The 24213-nt window shown below is 58.6% G+C and overlaps 1 protein-coding gene across 2 annotated transcripts in view; it reads left to right on the forward strand.

Moving 5' to 3' along the window:
* Nucleotides 1–298: 298 nt before the first annotated feature.
* Nucleotides 299–24213, forward strand: part of GRID2IP (Grid2 interacting protein) — a 31773-nt gene continuing 7858 nt past the window's right edge. Inside the window, exons 1-12 of one of the 2 annotated variants that reach the window (XM_047779497.1) lie at nt 299–965; nt 7591–7745; nt 15598–15846; nt 16079–16164; nt 19238–19307; nt 19906–20000; nt 20284–20467; nt 21587–21741; nt 22230–22367; nt 22587–22684; nt 22862–22979; nt 23727–24082. In XM_047779497.1, coding sequence (XP_047635453.1) covers nt 537–965; nt 7591–7745; nt 15598–15846; nt 16079–16164; nt 19238–19307; nt 19906–20000; nt 20284–20467; nt 21587–21741; nt 22230–22367; nt 22587–22684; nt 22862–22979; nt 23727–24082 — 2133 coding nt within the window. In that variant the 5' untranslated portion in view covers nt 299–536. The remainder of the gene's footprint in view (nt 966–7590; nt 7746–15597; nt 15847–16078; nt 16165–19237; nt 19308–19905; nt 20001–20283; nt 20468–21586; nt 21742–22229; nt 22368–22586; nt 22685–22861; nt 22980–23726; nt 24083–24213) is intronic. The other variant, XM_047779498.1, reaches the window with a different exon arrangement.

The following is a 24213-nucleotide window of genomic DNA, read 5'->3' on the forward strand; positions in this document are numbered from 1 at the left end:
AGGGTCCAGAAGTCCTCAGAACTGTGGACTCTTCCCCAGAAAACAAAGCCCTTACATCACATATAACCTACAATTTCATACTCCATCCATGGACTCCTGTGAGGGATCCCTGCTCCAAACAGACCTATGGAATAACATAGGACTGTCCACCCAGGACAGTCATCCTCGCCTCCTCCTGATGTGTATGTATCTCCAGGCAGACAATCCTCCGCTTTTGGACGAGAGAAGAACAGCCCAGGGACCCAAATCAGCCATATTATGCTTCTTCAGGGAGGTCAATTCAAGGGGCAAACAAACCCCAAAGTCAGTGGGATCTGTGAGCTCCTATCACGGGCAAGTCCTTTTGTCACATGTCAGTTGGTAAATTTCAGGTACAGAAGTTCAGAAATTCAGAGGATGCCCTAAGAACTGATCCTCCGCAGGGAGGCAGAGAGGAAGGAGAGACTGGCACATGCCTCGAGTCTTCGGGTGGCATGTAGCCCTGCAGGCAAGACCGCAAGGAATCCCCCGAACGGTCTCTCCCCTTCTCCAGCTGCATGGCCACCACTGCCATGCCGGCCACCAACCAAGGCTGGCCCGAGGACTTCGGCTTCCGGCTGGGCGGCTCGGGTCCCTGCTTCGTCCTGGAGGTGGCCGAAGGGAGCAGCGCACACGCCGGGGGTCTGCGTCCTGGGGACCAGATTCTGGAGATAGAAGGGCTGGCCGTGGGCGGCCTGAGCCGCGAGCGCCTCGTGCGCCTAGCCCGGCGCTGCCCACGCGTGCCGCCTAGCCTGGGCGTGCTCCCCGGTCCCGACAGCTGCCCTGGCGCGGTATCCGGTTGCGGGTCCCCGACCACAGCCTGCCGGGCCTTGCGCTCAGGGCGCGGCCTCTCTCTGGGCCGGGAGCTGCTACGCCTGGCCGGCCGCAAGCGCCCAGACGCCGTGCACCGAGAGCGCAAGCGCAAGGCCCAGGAGTTCAGCCGAAAGGTAGGGAGCGCAGGGCGGGGCGGGGCCCTAGGAGGAGGGGCAGCCTGGGGGTGGGGCTATGGGGGGCGGGGGTTCTGGTGGGCGGGGCGGGGCCCTAGGAGGAGGGGCAGTCTGGGGGTGGGGCTATAGGGGCGGGGTTCTGGTGGGCGGGGTTCTGGTGGGCGGGGCGGGGCAGGGCCCGGCCTCGTCTCAGGCCAGTAGTGGGCGTGGAGCTGAGGAAACTTCTAGGGACCGACAGATGTCCCGCAAATATGATACTCAAGCTTTAAAGCCCTGTACCTAATTTGTAAATTTTTGGTCCCTCGATTTGTGGGAATTGCTGGTTTTTTCTTATTGAAGTAATGCAGATGTACAACGACGTGTATGCATTAAATGCACAGTTCAATAACTTTTATATAGGCATACACCCTTGTAACTACCACCGGGATCAAAATGTAGATTAACAGAATATAGATAACAATAGAATGCGGAGCATAGAATGATTCCCTCACCCCAGAGGGGCCTCATGTGCCCCTTTCCCTGTCTATCTGCCTCATGAAGAGGTGGCCGTTATTCTGAATTCCATCACTACAGGTGATTTTTGCCTGTTGGTAAACTTCACATAAATGGTGTTCCATAGCGTGTATTCTTTGGTGCTGGGCTCTCCATGCTCATATTCCTTTTTTTTTTTTTTTTTTTGTCTTTCTGTTTTTTCTAGGGCCGACCCCTTGGCATATGGAGGTTCTCAGGCTAGGGGGAGCTGTAGTTGCCGGCCTACACCACAGCCACAGCAACATGGGATCCGAGCCTTGTCTTCGACCTACACCACGGCTCATGGCAACGCCAGATCCTTAACCCACCGAGCGTGGACAGGGATCGAACCCACAACCTCGTGGGGCCGAGTTGCATTCGTTAACCACTGCGCCACAACGGGAACTCCACCACAGTTTATTTTTCACCCACACAAAGAGTCCAGGTGACTCTCCAGGGAAGCTGACCTCTACATGAAGTCCCAGCATCCCAGACTCCTCCATCAAGGTCCAAGATTCCCTATAGAGCAGGAAGACAGCAGAGAAATTGTGCATCAACTGTTAGGGACTTCGGCGGAAGGAAGCGAACCACTGCACCTTCAGCCAGTGCTCTTTGAACTAGTTACACTGCTGCTCCCAAAGGATGCTGGGAAATGTAGTCTTCTGCGTGTTCAGGAAGGCGACACCTACAAATACTGATGAGCCCTAGTGCCTTAATCCCTTCCAGCTGATGTAACAAACTTCCACAGGTGGGGTGGCTTATAAACAACAGGAATTTATTTCTCACAGCTCTGGAAGCTGAACGGTAAGAACTGGTGGAGGGAGGGCCCTCTTTAGGTTGTAGACTTCTGGATTTTTCCTCATATGCTAAAAGGGGCGAGGGAGCTCTTTCAGGCTGTTTTGGGGTTTTGTTCTTTTTTTTTTTTTGACCACACCCACAGCATGTGGAAGTTCCCAGGCCAGGGATGGGACTCTACCCACAGCAGCAACCCGAGCCCCTGCAGTGACAACATCAGCTCCTTCACCCGCTGTACCGCAGGAGACCTCCCTGGGGCTCTTTTATGAGGGCACGCATTCCTTTCATGAGACCTCCACCCTCATGACCTCATCACCTCCCAAAGGCCTGACTTCCTGATATCATCACCTTGGGCGTTAGGTTTTCTGCGTCTGTGTTTGGGGGACACAAACACTCAGACCATAGCAACCAGTAAAGCCTGCTATAATTTCAGATGACCTGGTGTAGAACCAAAGGTCTGTCCCAGCCATCCAACCCCTAGAGGGTCAGAAGGGGGCCAGGGAGAGCCCCCGGAAGGACAGGGTAGACATGCAGACTTGGCCGGGAAGCAGATGGTGACGGAGGAAGGACTCTGACTGGCTGCCGGGGTCAGCTGTGGTGCATTTTCTGGCGGGGGGTGGGGGGGTGGTGGAGAATGTGGGTTCTGGTTAGAGCGCACCAAGCATCTCCACGAATCCCCAAAAAAGACTGCCTCCCGAAGATCAAGGGCGTCTGTGGAGCCCCCCATTGGTTTTCCACAATCGGCTCCCAGCTTCTCGCCAGCACTCTCCCTGCCCCAGTTTTTCCTCCTTGAAGAGTCTGATATTTAATAGAAAATCCATTAGTGTCCCGTGATGGCGCCTCATGCTTAGATGTAGGTTGAGAGCGTCTGGGTAATAGCTGACACCAAAACCGCACTGTGGCAGGGGCCCCAGGAGGGAGGAGCTATTTTTTCCTCTTTCTTACATAAAATGTCTTTCCAGCTAGCCATGATCTCCTCTGAATCAGGGCTGCCGCTGACTTTGATTTCAAAACCACCAACCTGGTGGGTTCCGGGGGAGTGTGGGGGGGTGCCTGGTACTGCAGCCTGCCCCACTCACCGGGAGGGAAAGAAAGGTCGGCGGGGACACAGGCTGGCCACTGGCAGCTCTTTGGTTGGGTTCCGTAAACGCTTGTGAGGGCCTACTGTGTGCCAGGCCCTGTGCTTGGGGCTAGACAGGGGCCGGACCTCAGGCCTGGGTCCCGGGCCATGATGTCTGGTGAAGGAGAGCATGACACAGACTTAGGATGTGCAGATGCTAGGTTTCAGGCACACACAGAATGCAGACGCCCTGGGAGCGCCCCCTGATGCCCACTCCTCCTCTATGGTGTCACTGTCTCCGGAGAGCCTTCGGTAATCCCTTGTGCTACCATGTAGGAAGCTGTTGGATACACAGTTCTGAAGTTCAGGAGCAAGCTCTAGGAGTCACCATCTGGGGTCCTTGGCCTAAGCAGTGTCGTGGAGTGCTGCTGGCCAGTGGGGGCTGGATCGTAGTGGGTAAGGACAGTTGTATGGAACTAGGAAGTGTAGACAGCTGTGGGAGTACAGAGAGGGTAATAAGGTTGCGGGGTCAGGGAGGACTTATTTATTTATAGGTTGGGGGAGATGGGCACATGGGCGTGAGCTGAAGGGAAGAAGGCAGTGAAGACCCTGAAATGCATACACATGGCAGTTATTGACTCGGGCCCTCTGACGGCCAAGGGCTGGGGGAAGAGCCGCGAACAGGTCCAGAGAGGAGCCGGCTCTCAAGTCCCTGACTTTCCTGTGGGGAACAGGAAAGCGGACAGATCCATGGACAGGCTATTTCAGATGAGGATCAACGAGGGAGCAAATGCCCATGGAGACAAGGGCCCCTGGAGCAGGGTGGTCAGGAAACACTCGCCAAGAGCTGAGTGACAAGTAGGTGGCGGGAAAAGAGGGGGGCTGGGGGTGCAGGGGAATGCGTGCAGCCTGGTGGGTTGGCCTTGCCTGGGAAGGGGCTCTTCATCCTCCCAGGGTGCCCCGGCGAGTACCCACTCATCCTCTGTGCAGAGGAAAGACGCGGGGCGTGTTGAGGAGTTTGGGGGTGGGTGGCAGGCGAAAGATGGGTCCTAAGAGCCCCGGTTCTGGCTGAAGTTGCACCCACACGGCCCTGAGAGACATGGGTGCATAGCAAACGCCCTGCTCCCACAGCCACCCAGCCTCCCCGCTTCAGGGCCTGCTCAGGGCGGCAGTGCCCAGAGGCACCCCCAGACCCTCAGTTGACAAGGCAGGGGTCTCCTTGTCAATTAACATAGACAGACCATGTTCATTGCTGCATCTGAAAAAGTAACAGTGCCAGACGCAAAAGCCCACATAGGATATGGTTTTAGTCATAAAAAATATTGGGCATAAGCAAATCCATAGAAAAAGAAGAGTAATGGTTGCCCAGGGCTGGGGAAGTGGGGAATGGAGAGTGACTGCTTAATGGGCACAGGGTTTCCATTTAGGGTGATGAGAAGGTTCTGGAACTAGAGAGTTATGCTGGTTACACCACATTGTGAATGTTCTTAATGCCACTGAATTGTACATATTAAAATGGGTGCAGGAGTTCCCGTCGTGACACAGCTGAAACGAATCCGACTAGGAACCATGAGGTTGCAGGTTGGATCCCTGGCCGCCCTCTGTGGGTTAAGGATCCAGTGTTGCGGTGAGCTGTGGTGTAGGTCGCAGATGCGGCTCACATCCCGCGTGGCTGTGGCTGTGGCGAAGGCCAGAGGCTACAGCTCCAATTAGACCCCTAGCCTGGGAACCTCCATGTGCTGTGGGTACAGCCCTAAAAAGACAAAAGACAAAATAAAATGGGTGAAGGGGTAAGTTTTACGTTATGTACATTTTTACCACAGTAAAAAATAACAAAAAAATGGAGCAGTGATAACGTGCCTTCCTTTTCCTGACTGTATAACTCATATAAGCCTACTGGAAATTGAACCCATGCCTCCACAGTGACCCAAGCCGCAGCAGTCAGGTTCTTAACCCACAGTGTCACAGCAGGAACTCCAGCTCACTGTTAAAAAGTGGAAGCCATTAGCATTCCCATTGTGGTTCAGAGGGTTATAAACTCAACTAGTATCCATGAGGATTCGGGGTCAGTCCCTGGCCTCCCTCAGTGGGTTAAGGATCCAGCGTTGCTGTGGCTGTGGTGAGCCTGGCAGCTGAAGCTCCAGTTGGACCCCTAGCCTGGGAACTTCCATATACCGCAGGTGTGTCCCTAAAAAAAAAGAAAAGAAAAGAAACCATTGATATAAAAATTATCAAAATCACTAGAAGATTTAGTGCATATTCCCTATGCAGACGTATGTATAGGTATCTACGATAAAAATGTAATGCTGTGTGTTCCATTTGATAACCTTTTTTCACTTGCCTGTTTATCACATACATTTTCACTTTTTTTTTTTTTTTTTTCAGTTTTTGAAGGCCACACCTGTGGCGTATGGAAGTTTCCAGGCTAGGGGTCAAATAGGAGTTGCAGCTGCTGGCCTACACCACAGCCACAGCAACACGGGATCCCAGCTGTGTCTGTGACCTACACCACAGCTCAAAGCAACGCTGAATCCTTAACCAACTGAGCAAGGCCAGGGATTGAACCTGCATCCTCATTGATACTAGTCAGATTCATTTCCACTGAGTCACAACGGGAACTCGTGGTTTTTGTTTTGTTTTGTTTTGTTTTGACTGACGGCTGCATGTGGAAGTTCCTAGGCCAGGGATTGAACCTGCGCCACAATGGTAACCTAAGCCATAGCAGTGATGCCAGATCCTTAACCTGCTGAGCCACTACTCCTCTCATGTATTTTATGACAGCTTTATTGAGATGTATTTACATACTGTAAATTTATTCATTTACTTGTACAGTTCAGGAATTACAACTGTGGCTCAGCAGGTTAAGAACCCGACTAGTATCCATGAGGACGCAGGCCCAATCCCTGGCCCTGCTCAGTGGGCTAAGGATCTGGCATTGCTGTGAGCTGTGGTGTGTGTCGCAGACATGGCTCAGATCCAGCATTGCTGTGGCTGTGGTGTAAGCCGGCAGCTGTAGCTCCAACCTGACCCCTAGCCTGGGAACCTCCATGTGCTGCGGGTGTGGCCCTAAAAAAGTAATTAAAGTGAACTGACCAATGGCTGTCAGTATACTTATACAGCGGTGCAACCGTCGCCACATTTTTTTTTTTTTTTCCTTTTTACGGAGTTCACAGAATCAGCGTTGGAGATCTAAGTGTAGGACCAAGAAGGGCTGGGTAACCCAGAGCACAGCATCCTAAACGCCCTTCAGAATGAGTCTGCTCAGGGTGCACCCAGGGACCTGCCTCTGCCCTGAATAAATTCTACCTCCACATATCTCTGCGCAGCCCTTCAGCAGCCAAAGCAAGCCCTGGGCTAGAGCCTCTGATTGCCTGAGGCTGCAACATAAGGACCAGGGTTTTGCCTCTCCGCCTGGTTTGGGGGGTTCCTCCTTTCCAGGCTGCACAGCTAAGGGAGTACAAATTCCCCCAAATGGAGGTGCCACAGTGATTTAGCTCATGACCTGAGATGGTTAGGCTGCTTCCGCCGTCTCCGTATCATAACCCACGCAGAGGTGAACCTGTTCGCTCCCACAGCATCGTGCCCTTGTCAGGCAGTGTCAGAGATACATTCCTAGAAGCAAGATCTTTGGGTAAAATGAGGGGTGCATTTGGACGCTCCTACCAAGCTGTCATGTCCAAGGATCGCACTGGCTCCTTTGAGTACATGTGTCTCAATAAGCATCAGCTGGTTTGTACACAAAGGTGAAGAAAACAGTAGTCCGGTGGGATCAGTGATGGACCCAGATTCGGGTGAGGCTCGAGCTCCAGGGCTTTTTTGCGGAGCCGGAATGTTCTCTGTGGGATCCCTCCACACACAGTGCGGTGGGCGGGGTTATAGTATTATAATAATAGTAACTGGTAATTACCCAGTGCCTGGCACATATTTAAGGATTTCTCTGATCCTCACAGTATTCAGAGGAAGGGCTGTCTCTGGGTTTGAGTCCTGACCCCGCGGCCTTGGGCAAGTCACCTCACCTCTGGCCGCCTCAGTTTCCTGAGATATAACTTTATAAGAATTTTATAATGAAGTAGATACCGGCCATGACCACCTGGGAGGGCCGCTGTGAGGTCTGAAATGCCAGGGTCGGGGCGAGAAGTCGCATCAGGACCCAAGCGATGCTCCCATCGGCAGTCCTCGGCAGGTCAACTGAGGGAGGAAGGCAGGGAGGTGACTGAGTGCCTGAGACCTTGTGGCCATTCATCAGAGCCTTCCCCACAGGTGGACGAAATCTTGGGGGACCAGCCGGCTGCCAAGGAGCAGGTGTTCACGGCACTGAAGCAGTTCGCGGCTGAGCAGCGGGTAGACACCCTGGTGTGGGCGCTCACCCTGGCACTGCCCCCTGAGGCCTGTGGGCCCCTCCTGGAGAACCTCAGGTACCTCCCTTGAGGGTGGGGTGGACAGGCAGGGTGTCCACCCTCCCACCACCACCTGAGGCACTGCTGCTGCTTGGCCCGCTCCTGAACTGAACCCCAGCATCCCTTCAGCCCCCGAATAAGGGAGGGCCAGTGACCCTGGAAAGGGCTGCTGTTGGCTCTGCTGGCTGCCAGGGCATCACTCTGAGAAGGAAAGGGCTGCTGGGCTGGGACGGGCTGTAGACAAGACCCACCTCCTGACCTGAAGTCACAGCCTGACCCGCTCTGTCCCCAAACCCAGTTCACAGAAATCTCCGGCACAATACCAAGATATCCCCATTTCTTCACTGAGAGGGATAAAGGCACGAAGTGAAGGCAAGGAAGCCTGGGGCCAGGCTGTGTCCATCCCGGGCACCCCCATCCTACAGTGTGCTCTCTCTGCCCTTTGATGATGCCAGCTGTGTGCCTAGAACCCCACCAGGGCCCGAGAGGAGCCCTCTCTCACTGAATCCCACCAGCACTATTATTATCCCCACTCCACAGAGGTGGACGGAGGCTCAGGGAAGTTAAGGGGCTGGCCCAAAGTCACACAGCAAATAAGAGCAGTCACAGAAAGATCAACTGACCAGCTGTGTACTTTCTGCTCAGCTTTGGCCCCTCTGAATTCATCCTTGGGGGGCGCCGGGGGGGAGGATCCCCTAGTAGGTCCATACCTGGAATGGCCTGAGAATGTCCTCAGTCCCCCCACCCCCATCCTGCCACGGCCACTGCCCTGGCACTGCGCAGCTTTGATCAGGACCCCCTGGGTCTGAGTGATCCTGCGGGGCTGCCTCCAGGGCCCGTGACTGCTCCCCCACCACCCTTCCCCTCCCCTTTCCTGGGCTCAGCCGGCCCCCTCCCCTCGCTGCCATTCACCCCGCAGCCTGCCCCTCCCTCTGGGCCTGGCCAATGTCAGGGACCGGGCTGGCCACCCCCACTCCCCAAGGCTGGGGCACAGCGTCTCAGCTCTGCAGCGGAGCACAGAAGGCCACCGAAAGAGGCCACCATGAGCTGCCTGGGGTGAGTTAGGGGCCTGCCCCTTGCTGGGAAAATTCGGAGAGAAAAGAAAAGTTATTTCTAGAGCCAAATTTGCAGTGAGATCATGCGCTGGCGCTGAGGGCCCCCTGGGGAGGTGATGGATCTGCAGACCCCCACCCTGCCCCTCCGCACCAGAGCTGGGCCAGGGGCAGGGCGGCCAGGCTGTCCCCTGGGAAGTTGGCCCGCACCTCTCAAGGCTGCCAACAGCCGGACTCAGCTGGAGGCCCCTCTTGGTCCCCCTCGCCTCGCCTCGGCGCTGCCCGGGCTTCCGTCCCTGCCGCCTCTGCCCGGCCGGCCGGCCAGTCTGCCTCCCGGGACAGCCCCCATGCGTGCCTTTTCCATCCGCAGCTCGTTCCCAAGCGACCCGCAGCGGGTCCGGAAGAGCCGGGGGTGGAGGCGGCACCCCTTGGGCCGACTCCATTTAGAGCCTGGGAAGCGGGAACCCTGGACACCTGGGGATGCCCGGTCCCCGCAGCTTCCCCGGGGCGCTGCCGGGGAGAATGAAACAGCAGCCTCTGTTGTCAGCGCGTGTCAAGTGCGACAGGAAAATTGGGGAGGCTGCTGGAGGAGGGGGCGGTGCCCAGCTGGGCTCTGCAGGGAGAGAGGTGCCCTGGCAGCGGGGCTTCAGCCACCCATCCCCCCACCGCCCCACCCCCACCACCAGGCTCCTGTGGCCCATGTTCTGGGTTTCAGGGTCGCAGTGGTGATCCCCATGTGGCACCTCCCCGAGGGCTCAGAAAAGGCATGGAGATATCACAGACACAGATTTCTGTGGTTCCGAGGGCTGAGCACCAGCCGAGGGGCAGCCGAGGGTGGATTCAGCCCAGGGCAGTCAGGGCAGGCTCCTCGGAGGAGGCAGCAGATTCCAGTGCCGCAGCTCAGCGACCAGTGGGATCTGGTGGTGTGCCCTGTGGACATGAGAAGCCAGGCATCTGACCACAGAGGTGGGTCCCAGAGGGCCAAGGTGAGGGTGGTCACACAGAACCCAACCCTGGGTACCCGACCACCCTGCCTTGTTAGGGAGCCGTGAGGGGCTCTGGCGCTGGGACCCTTGATTAACAGGAGACAAACTTTTACCGCAGCAAAGGGGCAGTAAAGACACAGGTGTGCCCCCACCCGCATCCCCTTGTGGACTCTGAGGGGTGGCCCTAGTGGCCCCAGTTTCTGCCTTGGGGACAAAAGAGAAGGAACAGTGAGACCCTGAAGCTGGGCCATCCATCACTGTAGCCACCAGCCACATAAAATTAAATTTTAAATTTTATGTCGCTCTCTAAAATGAAATTTAAAGACTATAAAATACAATTGAAAATTCAGCCTCAGACTCAGCAGCCCCATTTCAAGGGCTCAGCAGCCGCGCGTGGCCCGTGGCTGCCGTATAGGACAGCACACACACAGGGCGTGTCCATCCTCACCTTACGTCATTTTGGACCGCGTGTCCTCGTGGACTTAGCGTGGCCGTGGCGGTGAGATCTGGGTCAGTGGCGACGTGGGAAGTCAAGGGTCTCATCTTTCTTTACAACGGCAGTTACTCCTGTGGCTCAGAGCCGAATGTGGGTCTGTCCCCAAAGGGATGAAGTGATAAAATGACTTTCTAATTAGGACAGGCCAGGCAGTTTGGAAAGTGTGACGTGGTTAGGAAGGAACAGGAAGGCAAAGCCAGCTTCGGGTTCTGCTGGCATTTCTGGAAATATGCATAGAGGGGAAGGGGGGGGGGCGGGGACCAGGAGGGAGGTAGGTGAGGTGGTGGAGGAAGCCTGGTTTTAAATCCTGGTAGACCCTGTTTGAACCCCCAGTCCCTTCCCTGGCTTGTGTGTCCTTGAGCCGGTGAATGAACCTCCATAGTTTATCCGTACAAGTGGGGGTGACCGTTTCTGCATGTTCCCAGCAGGGTTCTTGGTGGGGAGCTCTGCCAAGGGCAAGCGGAAAAGCATCTGGGGACAGGATGTGAGTACCTCCTCCACCCTCTTCTGCTTTAATGACAAGTGTCAGAGACACCGAAATGCGAAGTTAGTGGGAGGATTCTATGACACTGTGTAGGTGGGAGTGCCAGACACGTAGTATGTGCTCAATTAAAGCCGTTCCCACTAGGGAAGGTCTCTTTCTCCCTACAGAGCTTTGGGGCCCAGTGATTCTCTGCTGTCGGGCTGTCCTGTAAATAGCAGGACGTTTAGTGACCCCCTGGCCTCCATGCAGCAGATGCCAGTAACACATCCTCCTCCCACTTGCCATCCTGGGACCCCCAAAACTGTCTCCAGACAGTGCCAAACGTCCTCTGGAGGCCAATTGAGAAACACTGCCCAGTGCAATCTGCCTTGGTGACACCCTCTTTCTGGGGCAGATACTTCAGCAAAGGCCAGCCTGGCCCACACCACGCTGCCTTGGGTCTTCTGGCAGATGTCCCAGTTGCTGGCCCTTCTAGCACCTTCACGGGGCTGGAGTGATGGGTGGGGAACCTGGCCCAAAGGAGCATGTACACTGCTGGCTAGGTCTGGGTTCAAGCAGAAGCATCTGCTCCGGGGTCCCATCTCCAGTGTGCACGGCCACCTGCAGTTTTCACAGCCTTTGGGCCGGTCTGGTTCTGGACGCTGAGCTGTTGCAGCTGCTACAAAACAATCAGAAATGGCTCCATCATGACGGGACAGCTGTGGCTCTGGGATGTTGGGGAGCTGTGCTCAGTGTGAGGGTTTTCAGACATTTCTCCCCTGGCAGGGCTGAGGCCAGGCCTGCGGAGGACACTGAATGAGAATGGGCTCTGGCCTCCTGCTGCTACAGGGGAGAAAGGCAGCCCTGAGAGGTCAGGCCCGGGTGGTGGCCTCGCCAGGGCCAGGCATGGGGGCTGAAGTGAGTTGGGCAGCATGAGAGTACAGAGACTGACCGTCAGGTCCACAGGGCCTCCCCTGGGATGGGCTGCAGGAGCCCGCAGGCAGGACCATGTACGACGTTCCTCCCAAAGTCAGACAGAGGCAAAGTCCCCGGGGGTCCTGCCTCCATGTCCAGCCTGTCTGGATGGTGGCCGCCTCCTGGTGGGAGAGAGCCTCCTGCTGATCCCCCTCCCCCCACCATGAGGCTGTCCCCCAGAAGGGCCTCCGCGGCATGCCCTGGGCTGGCTCCCTGGCATCTATCCTTTGGTCCTCAGAACTCAGATTCTTGCCCTTTCCTGCCTGAAGCCAGGGCTCTGATCTGCAAGAAATGACCATGCAATGGGGTCCCCGGGGCTGGCTCCTGCTCTGATTTCCAGGCAATGGTGAGCCCAGAGCCAGAGGGAGCAACCAGACCCCCTTTCCCGTTGTCTCTGTCTCCTCCCCTTGGCTGGCCCTCCTTTCTCCCCTCCCACTAGGACATGTCCTCTAGTCCTTGCCTCCCCCCTCACCTGGGACTTGCCCCCTCCTGGCTGTCCCTTCTCACTTCCGCTCACTCACCGGGTCTTAACAACTCCATTTCCTGCGTTTTAGAATCTGGCCACTTGCTCCTTCCCAGCACCCTTTCCTGTTGCCCTCCTGGCATCACCCCTCCCCTGGAGTACCAAAACCTTTGCCCCAAACCCTCGGCCTCCCCTTACCCGCCTAGACTCCCGGGGCTCCTCCCTGTCCTCACAGGGGCAGGCTTAGCTGCGACAGTGGCATTCAAGGCCTCCCTCTCTAGCCTCTCCATGGGAGCTTCCCCTGGGTGGAGAGGGAGGGTCTTTCTGGCCGACACCTGCGGACCCCTGGAGTGCCAGGCAAAGGCCACCTCCTCCAGAAAGCCTTCCCAGGCTCCGCACAAGGCAGTCGGAACTTCCTCTGAACGGCCGGGTTCGGTCTCGAGCAGCCGAGGGTCGGGAACTCTCTGGGGCGCCACGGCCCGAGCGGGGAGGTCGGAGGCGAGGCGCCTGGGGAGGGTGAACGGTGGGGGACAAGAGGTGGCAGCGTGACGGCCTCGAACTGCTCCAGCTCGGCGACCACTAGCTGAAGGGTCCCCCGGAGCGGAGGGGCGGGGCGGGGCGGGGCGGGGCGGGGCCACCGCGAGGGGGCGGGCGCGGGGCCGCGGGCCTAGGCGGCGCGGGAGGGGCCGAGCGCGCTGGACCCGCAGAGGCGCGTGGAGTCGCGGCGCCCTCGCTCTGCTCGCGGGCTCCGCGGTCCTCTGGCCATCCGCACCTGCCGCGCCGCCGCCGCCCCCGCCGCCGCCTCCAGATGGGGAAGGACCAGGGCTTCTCTCGGCACTTTCGGTAGTTCCTCTCCCACCCTTCGCCCCGCGCCCCCGGGAACCGCGCGCTCTGGTGCTACAGACCCGCCTCCGGCTGACCTGAAAAGGGGTGGGGCTGGGGCACTGAGGGGCTTCCCTGCTGTGGGTGGGCACCCACCGAGCTTGGCTGGGTGGGCATACACCAGAAGGGTAGAAAGGGGCGAGTTCGCCGCGTTGGGCACCCGGAACCCGCCCCGGGCCCTAGAGGTCTGGATGGAGGTCGCAAGGACCAAGGACTGGGATTGAAGAGCCCCCTTTCCTTCCTACAACCGACCGGACTGATGGAGGGATCTGGACAGAAAAGGAGGCAGGGAATGTGGTGGAAAAAAAGGGCCCTATGGGAGCCCTTGGTAGGAATCTGGAGTTGGGTTTAGACCTGACACCCCGCCCCCCTCAGAGTACAGAGTACCCACTCGGAGTGCAAGGTCATCGTGTGGCCCGGGAAAGAGCCCCTCGGCCACTACGAAGCCGGTTGGCATAGCAGGGACCTGGGAGTCCTGGGGCAGCCATAGGCGGGCTCTCAGGTCAGAGGGGCATTGGTCGATCGGCCACAGTGGCCTATGAGGCCACAGTGCACCTGAGTCTGCTGGGTTGGTCAATTCAGAGCAGACTCAGGGCTGGGGTGCATGGGCTGGACGGAGCCGCATGGAGGGCGACACCAGCCAGGAAGGGCGTCTGGCACACCAGGTAGCCTTAGCTCTGTTTCAGCTCCAAGAACACCGATGAGGGAATAGGCCACCCAACCTTCTCCCACCTGTGCAGTTGGTGACTCCCCCTGTTCCCACTGGGTGGAGGGAGGGGGAGGCCTCTTCTGATAGCTGCTAGGGGTGGCAGGTTGACCTAGGGGCTCGAGGCATTAGGCTGATACCTTCTGGCTCCTGGGCTGGAGCCCAAAGTGTAAGGCAGCCCGTCACTGGCTTGTGGTCTCTGCTTCGCCTGGTCCTGAGGCGTGTGAGGAATGTGCAGGCCAGGTGGATGGAGATGTCAGGCTCTGCAGACCTTGACCGGCTATCTGGGCATGTGGCAGAGGCTCTAGATTTTCGGGAATCGCCGGGGGTGGGCACGGATGAGTGTATCAGGCGATGACTCTCCTGGCAGAGTTGAGTAGGGCATCATTCTAGCCTCCTGGTTGCCTGGAACATCCAGATCTGAAGCAGAGCTCGCTGGGGGGAGGGGAGCAAGCCCTGACGCACCCTTCTCCCCAAGGACCCACATCCCTTGCCTCCCACCAGGCTGCTTAGTCTGCCCACCTGCCCTTATTGAGCCTACCCACGGAGGTCAGGGGAAATGAGTGGGGGCCACTGGGCAGCATCAGAGGGGTTGTATTTCAGCTGGCTGCAAGGTCACTGCTTCCCCCATCATGCCCTTGGCAGTGGCTCCTGGTAGAAAGAACAGGGAAGGGAGTCTTGGGATGGAGCCAGAGAGGCCTTACTAGCAATCAGACCATCAGGGGCCCTTGACAGAGCCTTGCCACAGTGCTGAGACCCAGAGGCTGGCCCTCCATCTCAGCCGTGCAACCCTAGAACATTATGGATCTTCTCTGAGCCTCAGAACCCTCTGCCATGGGCCAGGGAGTCCACCAGGATATTAACTCACAGGTGTGGGTGGGTCACTGGTGTGCCCCTGTTTACTGAGTCCCAGCCATGTGCAGAGCCCTGGCTGCTCACCGTGGCTCACAGTCAAGCCTTCAGAGAGCCTCCAGCCTTGCAGAGGAGACCTTCAGGCACCAAGGAAATATTCCAGGGTGTAGACCGCAGCAGAGGACCACAGGAGCCTCCCTGCTGCCTCTCATCAGGGCGACTTCCAGGGCGACTCCCTGGAGAGCAGGAAGCACAGCGCCTTCAGCTTTGAAGTCTCGCGCCTGGCTGGCACAGAGAGCAGGGATCTCCTCAAACATGTTGGGCTAAACTGAAGGCCAGTGTTGGATGCTGAAGGGCAAACCCAGCTCAGCCAAGATCAGAAAGTACACTGGGCAGGGGCGACAGCCCGAGCCAAAGCCAAAGCCTACAGGACTGGATGTGATGGTTCTGGCACATTCTGTAGAGAGAGCTGGCCGAGAAACAAGCTGGGAGACTAGGAATCTGATGAGAGTCTGGGGGAAGTCAGAGCGAATGGGGGCTTGTGTTCTCCAGCCATGCTGCCTGGAATCAAGTAGGGAGAAGGCGGGTGGTGCGGATCCCTGGCGGGGACTTGGCCTGGCTGGGGCCAGGGCATGAGATGAGGGAGTGTGGGAGAAACCCGAAAGAGGACGGCAGAGGCCCGAGAGGGGACGATAGAGGCAAAAGGAAGGACAAGTCCATGGACAGGCGCTGAGGGCGCTGAAACCCCGGAGGCCAGAGTAATGGGGACCGTGGAAGCGAGACTTTCCCCACATGGAGCGATTAGGGTGCTGTGGTCCTCCTGTGGCCCGGGTCTGTCGGGCCACAAGTCCAGGCACCGACTGGGCACGCTGGGATGTGGGCTGCGGATTCCCCCGCCACCCAAGGGTGGCGGGGACAGCTGGGGGCGGCGCCCACGAAAAGGGTTGGGGGCGTGATCAGGGGGCGCGCCCTGACTCTGCGGTCCCCGCCGGCAGGATCTTCATCCCCAAGAAACACAGGGCGCGCTTCGACGAGGTGGTGTCGCAGGGTCTCCTGGGCAAGCTGTGCCGCGCCCGGCGAGCGCAGGGCGCTCAGCGGCTGCGCCGGAGCCGCAGCGAGGAGCGGCCGGAGCGCCTCCTGGTGTCCACGCGCGCCAGCGCCGCCCCGCGCCGCCCCGACGAGCCGCCCCCGCGCAAGGCCGCCTCTCTGCTGGGCGGTCGCCCCGGCCCCGGGGGCGCGCGCAGGTACCCGGGACGCGCGGGCACGGGCTGAAGACGCCTTTGATCGGTGGGGCTCGGGGTGGAGGGCAACGGGCGCGGGGGACGGGGGGCAAAGCGAGAACACGTGGGGATTTGGGACCAGGAGAGATTAAGAAGAGGGAGACCTCGCCATCCCCTGCACCACCAGCTTCCTCTCCCCAGGGAAAGGCCTGCTGCCCCCCGCTCCTCCGCCACCCAGCCCCTTCTGTCTCCCCAGGACGGTCCGAGTCTACAAGGGCAACAAGAGCTTCGGCTTCACGCTGCGCGGCCACGGACCTGTCTGGATCGAGTCTGTCCTGCCTGGTGAGGGGTGGGTGGGTTGCTCAGGATGGGGTGAAGGACTCTGCTAGGCTGATGCTCAGCGACCCCTCGCCCCTTCAGGGACTAACTTCAAGTAGCCTCTGTGCTCTGAATGTCCCAGAGCAGCAGATCCAAATTCCATCTTCTCTAGGCGGGGCAAACCCCCTTCAAGTTCAAGGTCACCCCTGAGCCAAGTGAGCGAAGTTCTCCATCCAGACCTTTCCTATGTCCACAGGAAGGACTAGGCACTTCCTGAGACACTGGGCCATCCAGGACTGAGCTGGGGCCCGCCCAGGCTGAGCCCCAAACAACATTCCCTATGCCGGCTGCCCAGTGTGAACTGGACACTCGGGCAGCCCCCACTCAGAGGCAGCAGGGCTTCAGGGCCTCTTCCTGCTACCCAGCCCCCAAGCCCCCCAAATCTGGACTCTCCTCCTCCTCCCATCTGGCCTTCCCCTTCTTGCTCCTAGAATGTGGCATCTTAAAGGCAGAGCCTTCTCAGTGAAGGAATTCCTCCTTCCTGCCCCTCCAGTGAGGAGTTGGGGGGAAGGGAAGAAACTTATTTCCTGTAGAGGCAGCCCATTCCATTCTGGGAGGTCTCTGTGGGCAGAGATATCTCCTGTGCTGAACTGAGCTCCCCTTGGTCCTGCACCCATCCGCTCCCAGCACCATGCTGCTCCTAGTGATAACATCCCCATCAGTGCCTCTGCGGATGCCACGTTCTTTCTGCCCCTCAGCAGCCCACATCTCTAGTGCATGGGTTTGTCAGAAGGGCTCTTCTGATCCCTGGGAAAGTGCCTCAGTGCCTTTGCATCACTGTTGCAGCCACTAGATCATTCTGAGACCCAGTCCTTCTTGGACTTGGGCATCCCTAAGTTATGGACCCTTGTGGAGATGAAGGCCCAAGGCTGCTGTCTGGGGAGCTTCCTCTAGACATAGCCAATCTGTCCTCTTTGGATCTGTCCCTTTCAGCTCTTCTGCCCACCCCCCGGCCCCACCCCCCACCTCCCCGCCTCTCCCTCCCATGTAGCCTGAGATGCTGTTCTCCCCAACCCAGCCCCAGGCTGGTAACTTCATGCCTTCCTTGTCATAGGAAACCAAATGGGTGCTTTGATGGGAGCTTTTACAGATGGGGAAACTGAGGTCTAGAGAGACTCCGCCACATCAAGGACCAGAATCTAGGGTCTCCCGACTCCTGGTCCAGTGATCTTTAAGCCTTGCGACTACTCTGCTGGCCTTCCCACCCCAGGCCAGCCCAAGCCTCCAGAAAGCCATGTTGGATTCATCACCATCACCCTTCCCTCCCCCCATTTTAGTCCCAGGGAAAGGACCCCCTCCAGCCCCTCTCTCCCAGGAAGCCCTCCGTGATCATGGCCCTCCCTCTCCTGACAGTCCCCACAGCCTCAGGAAAGGACCAGCCCTTCACAGTCTGAGAGTGTATCCCATTGAGGCATCTATCCTTTCCACATCAGATTTAGCGTGATGACTAACGATAGGGGCAGAAAGAAAATCTATATCCGCAGGAACAAACTTACCAGCTCCCCCTTCTCCAGGTACCTGGTACTGGGTCGGGCCCTATGGGCCATTAAGGCAAAGAGCAAGAATTAGCTGCTCCCATGGGCTGACAATGGAGGTTTTATTCAGATATGGTGAAGTCACCAGATCAGGAGATGACTGCTATTAAAACGATGGTGTGTTACCCACAGTTCCCAAAAGGAAGGTGCATGTGCCATGCCCCAGAGGGCCACACAGCGTAGCACCAGGGTCGGTCAGGAGGCAGAGGAAGGGGAGAACACGGACACAGCCTTCATCGGGTTTGCTTGTTTTTGCAGGAAGGAATGGCAGGGTGAACCAACTAAGCAGGTTTAGGATCAACTAGTGTTTTTTGTTTTAACTCTATTAATAGTGTCAGAGACAATGTTACTGAGAACAAATTCCAACAGAAAAGCATACAAGGCGTTCCCATCGTGGCTTAGGGGTAACAAACCTGACTGGTATCCCTGAGGATTTGGGTTTGATCCCTGGCTTCACTCAGTGGGTTTAGGATCTGGTGTTGCCGTGAGCTGTAGTGTAGGTTGCAGACATGGCTTGGATCCCACATTGCTGTGGCTGTGGCATAGGCTGGCAGCTGCAGCTCCAATTCCGCCCCTAGCCTGGAAACTTCCCTATGCTGCAAGTACAGCCCTAAAAAGCAAACAAAACAAAACAAACAAACAAACAAAAAAACATACAATGCAAAGGGGTGTTGTAATACACTTGACAGACTATTAATACTGCTTCTTATACAATAGTAACTTTTGAGCCTGGTATAAAAATTGCCCGGCTCTAAATCATTTTACAGTACGAATTAGGATCACCTATTTTGAATGAGTTCGGAGGGACCATAAAGCCTGTCCCTAACTGTCTGGCACCTGGCCCTGGGGTGATGAGGGCTGTGGGATGGTGAGAGCCCTGTGGGGGAGTGGGCGGGGTGTCGGGCTTAGGATCGGCTCCTTTGCCCACGAAAGGTGCACTGGCAGACCAGTCCCGTCCCGTCTCTAGAGACTGGCTGGCCCTCCCGTGTCAGCAAGGCGCCAAGATGCCAAAGCATCGAAAACACGATTAATTCATCATGTTTCCCAGCCTGAGGGAGGAGCCTGCCTCCCTCCAGACAGACACATTTTCTCCTAGTGACAAAGGGACAGAGGACTCTGCAATGTGGACCTTTGTATGAAGGTCCGAGAATAGAGTATGAAGTGGGATCCCCGGTGGATGCACAGGTGCTGTGGAAATATTGCTCACCTTCCTTTAGGAGTTCCCCGGTGGCCTAGTGGTTGGGGAGCTGGCATTATCACTGCTGTGGCATGGGTCACCGCTGACTCGTGGTCCATGTCGCACCCTGGGCGCACCCACCCTCGTCGGGGATCACTCCCTGCTTAGAGCAGCTGGGAGCAGAGAGGCGCTGGCTCTAATGTGGGCACTGCTGGCTTGACTCTGGCTCTCCTCTGCCACCCACCCCATATCTGGCCTGTAAAACAGGAGAATGACATGGGGGCGGGGCTGCTCTGCTGACCACGCCCTCCCTCCTTGCTTCCAGGGAGCCCGGCTGACAATGCTTCCCTCAAGTCAGGTGACCGGATCCTCTTCCTCAACGGACTGGACATGAGGTCAGAGGCTATTGGGGACACCAGAGCTTGGTGGCAAACAGTCCGCCTTATTCTTGGGACACTCAGGCCATGGTCCCCAGAGTCAGCATCTGTCCCTCTTCCCATGGGAAGTCCTGAACCCCACCCTCTCCAGGAGGTCAGTTTGTCTTTCTTTTTTGTTTTTTGGCCCCACCCGTGGTGTGTGGAACTTCCCCAGGCCAGGGATTGAACCTGAGCCACAGCACTGACCATCCCCGATCCTTAACCACTTGGCCACCAGGGAACTCCCAGTTAGTCCCTCTAACCGGGAAATACCCTAGCTCCATGGAGCGGACACAGACTTGGATGGATTGTGTGTCTTGCCCTTAAAGGGGGGCCCTGCCCAGGGGTGCCATGAGCACGACCTCTTCTGTACCCAGAAGTATCCAGCTGGCCCTGGGCCTGGAGCTTCTCCTGCAGAAGAGATTGGCGAGCAGCAGAGGCAGGGCCTGGGCTTCGAGTCCTGGCCCAGCTGTGGACTTGCTGTGTGGCCTGTACCATCAGGGGGGCAAGGTGTGGCAGGTGGCCATGGGCAGGGCTCATCCCAGTCAGGCCCTTCTGGGCCGTCTCTGCTTGGCAGGAACTGCTCCCACGACAAGGTGGTGTCCATGCTGCAGGGCAGCGGGGCCATGCCCACGCTCGTGGTGGAGGAGGGGCTCGTCCCATTCGCCAGCGGTGAGACACCCCCTGCCCCTGCTGGGGTGGCCAGAGGTGGACTTTATGAGTCTCCAGAGGACACTTCTTTCCCCCCAGTCTGCAGCTTCCATCCCCGGTGGTGCTGTAACCCCAAAGGGGCAGCCTCAGGGATGCTGCCCTGGCTCTCCCTCCATCCTGGTCTGCCTCCCAACACCTGGCACTCACCCCAGCTCAGGCGGCCCTGACCCCACCTGCCAGGGGAACTGCTCCTGGCCTGGGGGCGCTGGGTCACCCGTGCCTCTCCTTCCTGTGGCCCCTGCAGACTCTGACTCTATGGATTCACCCAACCCGTCGTCAGCACTCACCTCCCTGCAGTGGGTGGCGGAGATCCTGCCGTCCAGCATCCGGGTCCAAGGGAGGACCTTCAGCCAGCAGCTGGAGCACCTGCTCACGCCTCCTGAACGCTACGGCGTCTGCCGGGCCCTGGAGAGCTTCTTCCAGCACAGGTGGCCAGGCCAGAGGGGTGGTGGGGACCTGCCCCGAGTGGACCCCGGATCCTCCCCAGACTCACCATCCAGGTCTCCTGAGGGAGGCTCAAAGGGGCCCCAGGGTGGGGGGGGCCATCGGGCTGCCTGAGCACAAACCCCGACTCTGAAACCTCCTAGCCACGTGGCCCGGGCAAGTCACAGCCTTCGTAAAGTGAAGCAGACAGTGGCCCCCGGCAGCGTCGTTGGTGAGACCCTCACCTGGCTGTGGCCATTCGCCACCAGCCCGCCCCTGGTAGAGCTGGTTCAGCGTCTCTCTTTTTGCATCTCGGCAGCAGCCTTTGTCACACTTCTCAGCCCAGAGGGGCATCATTATGGTCCATTCAAAGCCAATCCCTTGTTCATTCTCTTTTTTGTTTGTTTGTATTTGTTGAAATATAATTCACAAACCATATAATCCATCCACATAAGTGTACAGCACACCGGTTTTTAGTATATTCACATCAATTTTAGAACATTTTCATCACCTCAAAAAGAAGCCCAAGGAGTTCCCACTGTGGGTCAGCAGGTTAAAAACCCAACTAGTGTCCATGAGGACGTGGGTTCGATCCCTGGCCCCGCTCAGTGGATTAAGGATCTGGCGTTGCTATGAGCTTTGGTGTAGGTCGCAGACGCGGTTCAGATCCCGCATTGCTGTGGCCGTGGTGTAGGGCCAGGTATTGAATCTGAGCCACGGCTGCAGCCACGCTGGATCTTCTAACCCCACTGCACTGGGCTGGGGAATGAACCCACACCTCCGCAGAGACCGAAGCCACTACAGTCAGATTTTTAACCCACTGTACCACAGCGGAAACTCCTGCTAGATGCTATTTTTTACATCCCAGTTTACAGAGGAGGAAACTGAGACAGGGAATCAGTAACTTGAGAAAGGTCACTTGGCTGGTAAGTGGCAGAGCCGGGATGTGAATCCGGGCAGCCTGTGTGCCCAGCCTGCCTTCCTGCCCATGTCTCTGTCTTGGGGAAGAGGGGAAGGGTATGAGGCTGAATCCTATGGCCTGGAAGCGCCCCCTTGGCCCCCACCCGGCCCCCTGTGCTGGACCCCTGGGTCCTGAGCCCCCCGCTCCTGCCCCCTGCCCCCAGGACCATCGACACCCTCATCGTCGATGTCTACCCGGTGCTGGACACGCCCGCCAAGCAGGTCCTTTGGCAGTTCATCTACCAGCTGCTGACTTACGAGGAGCAGGAGCTCTGCCAGGAGAAAATCGCCTGCTTCCTGGGCTACACGGCCATGACCGGTGAGCGGCCTCGCCCCCTGCCCAGCCACCGGCTGAAGAGACACCCCACCCCCCCGCCTGTCCCACCCACAGACCCGCCCACTGACCCTGGTCCTCGGACCGGACCCCGCAGTTTGTTGGGGAGGGTTGAGGGTTTGCGTTCAGGGCGCGGGCTGGGCAGCAGATGCCCTGACCTGGAACCTTCCAGCTCACCCCACAAGCCCCCATGGGCAGCAGTGCCTGGCTGTTGAGACCTTGGAATCCTGGGGTCCTAGGCTCTCATCATGAGAAAGGGCCCTGGGGGGGGGTGGCCACCTCTGCCAGGCCTCCCGCGTCAGGCTTGCACCAGCCCCTGCTCCCCTTGTGCCCTGCACCCGGTTTCTCGCCCCAGGCTTCCCGCTGGTCAGCCGTGCTAGAGCCACGCGGGGCCGGGGCTCCCTGATCGCTGCCCTCCCCCTCCCAGCATCGGGCTGAGAGATAAGGGGCCCACCTCCCTTCGTGTCCCACAGCAGAGCCGGAGCCCGAACTGGACCTGGAGCCCGAGCCGGAGCCGGTGCCCGAGCCCCAGCCGCGGAGCTCCCTGAGGGCCTCCTCCATGTGCCGCCGCAGCCTGCGGTCCCAGGGCCTGGAGGCCAGCCTCGGCTGTGGTGAGGCCCTGACTGAAAGGCTGCAGGGGACGGGAGGGTGAGAGCAGGGCTCAGTTTTCCCATCTGCGAAATGGACTTGGTGAGGAGAGAAATCCCCTGGGGGTGGGCTGAGCGGTGGCCCCCAAGTTTGCAGGGCTTTTTCCTTCCTCTGGGCCGGGCAGGGGCCGGAGCCTTTGAGCTCAGCGGCAGTCACTAGAGCCGCCCTCCTGATTCCCACAGGTCCCAGCGACTGCCCGGACGTGCCCCTTCCTCTGATCCCAGGCGAGCGCCAGGCGGGCGACGGCACATCCCTCCCCGAGACCCCCAACCCCAAGATGGTGAGACTTTCTGTCTGTCTTGCTTTTGGTGTCACTGGGGGGCTGGGAGGGGGGAATCCCTATTGCTGGGGCAGATCCCCGCCTTCCAGACCACCAGGCCTGGCCTCTGAGGCTGTGTCAGGGCCCCGTGGGGATGGTGAGGCAGGCTGGACTCATCCCTGCCTCCTCTCCCCCAAGATGTCAGCTGTCTATGCAGAGCTGGAGTCCCGACTGAGCAGCAGCTTCAAAGGGAAGATGGGGACGTCCTCCAGATCCCGAGCCTCCCCGCCGGTGCCCAGCACGGCAGGCACAGCAGGTAGGGCTCACCATCCGGGGCTCCTGAGGGCAGCACTGATCTCTGGCCTCCTGTCTGGGCATTCCCCACCTCCAGGCATACCCCTGGAACCCTCCTTTTTGCTCCCAGCCCATGGGCCTTAATGGTGGGGAACCCCAGCAGCCTCCACGCCTAGGGACCATCAAGGTCAGGTTGTCCTGCCCCTCTCCCCATGTCGCCTGTGATGTCATCAGTGCTGTGGGTTTAGAAAAGCAGAGGTCCGCCTCCACAGAAGTCCCCAAGTTAGCACGTGGTTGTTGGATAAACTGTCAAGTGCATGCCTTGCTCTGTGAATGGCACAGCTGGGAAGGTGGTTGCTCTCAGACACACATGACGATTTCTCTGCCATTTAGAAGCCAGCTGGGTGATGCTCCCAAGAGCCAAGACTCTGCTGGGTGTGGAAGGTGCCCTGTGACCTTTGGTCTGGGGTCTGGAAACCCCTTACCCTTGATTTGTGTTCACAGGGTCCCGTGTGGGATCCTGGTAGCCTTTCCAAGATGAGCTGGGGTCTGCCTGTCCTGGGGCTGAGCAGGGCTTGCACCTGCTCACTCTGGCCTTCGGACACCCTGGGGAGGCAGAGACACCCAGAGTCTTACTTCGCTGTGTCCAGAGAGGAAAAGAAAGCTGCCCGGGGACCCAGAGCCAACCTGCCCCGGGCCCCCGCCAGCCTACAGCTGGACCCAGGCACTGCCTGAGGAGGGAGCCTCATGCTCCGCCCTCTCCCCCCAGGGCCCAGGAACCTGTCCAGTGTCTCATGGCCCAGTGAGCAGCTCCTGCCCTCCCCCTGCTACTACCCGCTGTGCTCAGAGGGCCTGGCCTCCCCCAGCAGCTCCGAGTCCCACCCCTACGCCAGCCTGGACAGCAGCAGGGCGCCCTCCCCACAGCCGGGCCCCGGGCCTGTCTGCTCTGACAGCCCCCCGAGCCCAGACCCTGGCCGCCCGCCCAGCCGCAGGAAGCTCTTCACCTTCTCCCGCCCGGTGCGGAGCCGGGATACTGACCGCTTCCTGGACGCGCTGAGTGAGCAGCTGGGCCCCCGGGTCACCATCGTGGACGATTTCCTGAGCCCCGAGAATGACTACGAAGAGGTGGGCGTGCAGGCAGGGTGGAGGGCGTGGGGGCCTACGCGAGGCCTGCCGCCCTGCGTGTCTGCCCTGGGCTCCCCCTCCCAGCCCCAGTCCATCCTGGGACCTGTCCCAGGATCCCCCACCGCCTGGCC

Source organism: Phacochoerus africanus, chromosome 5, assembly GCF_016906955.1.
Source record: "Phacochoerus africanus isolate WHEZ1 chromosome 5, ROS_Pafr_v1, whole genome shotgun sequence".
NCBI classification, from domain to species: Eukaryota; Metazoa; Chordata; class Mammalia; order Artiodactyla; family Suidae; genus Phacochoerus; species Phacochoerus africanus.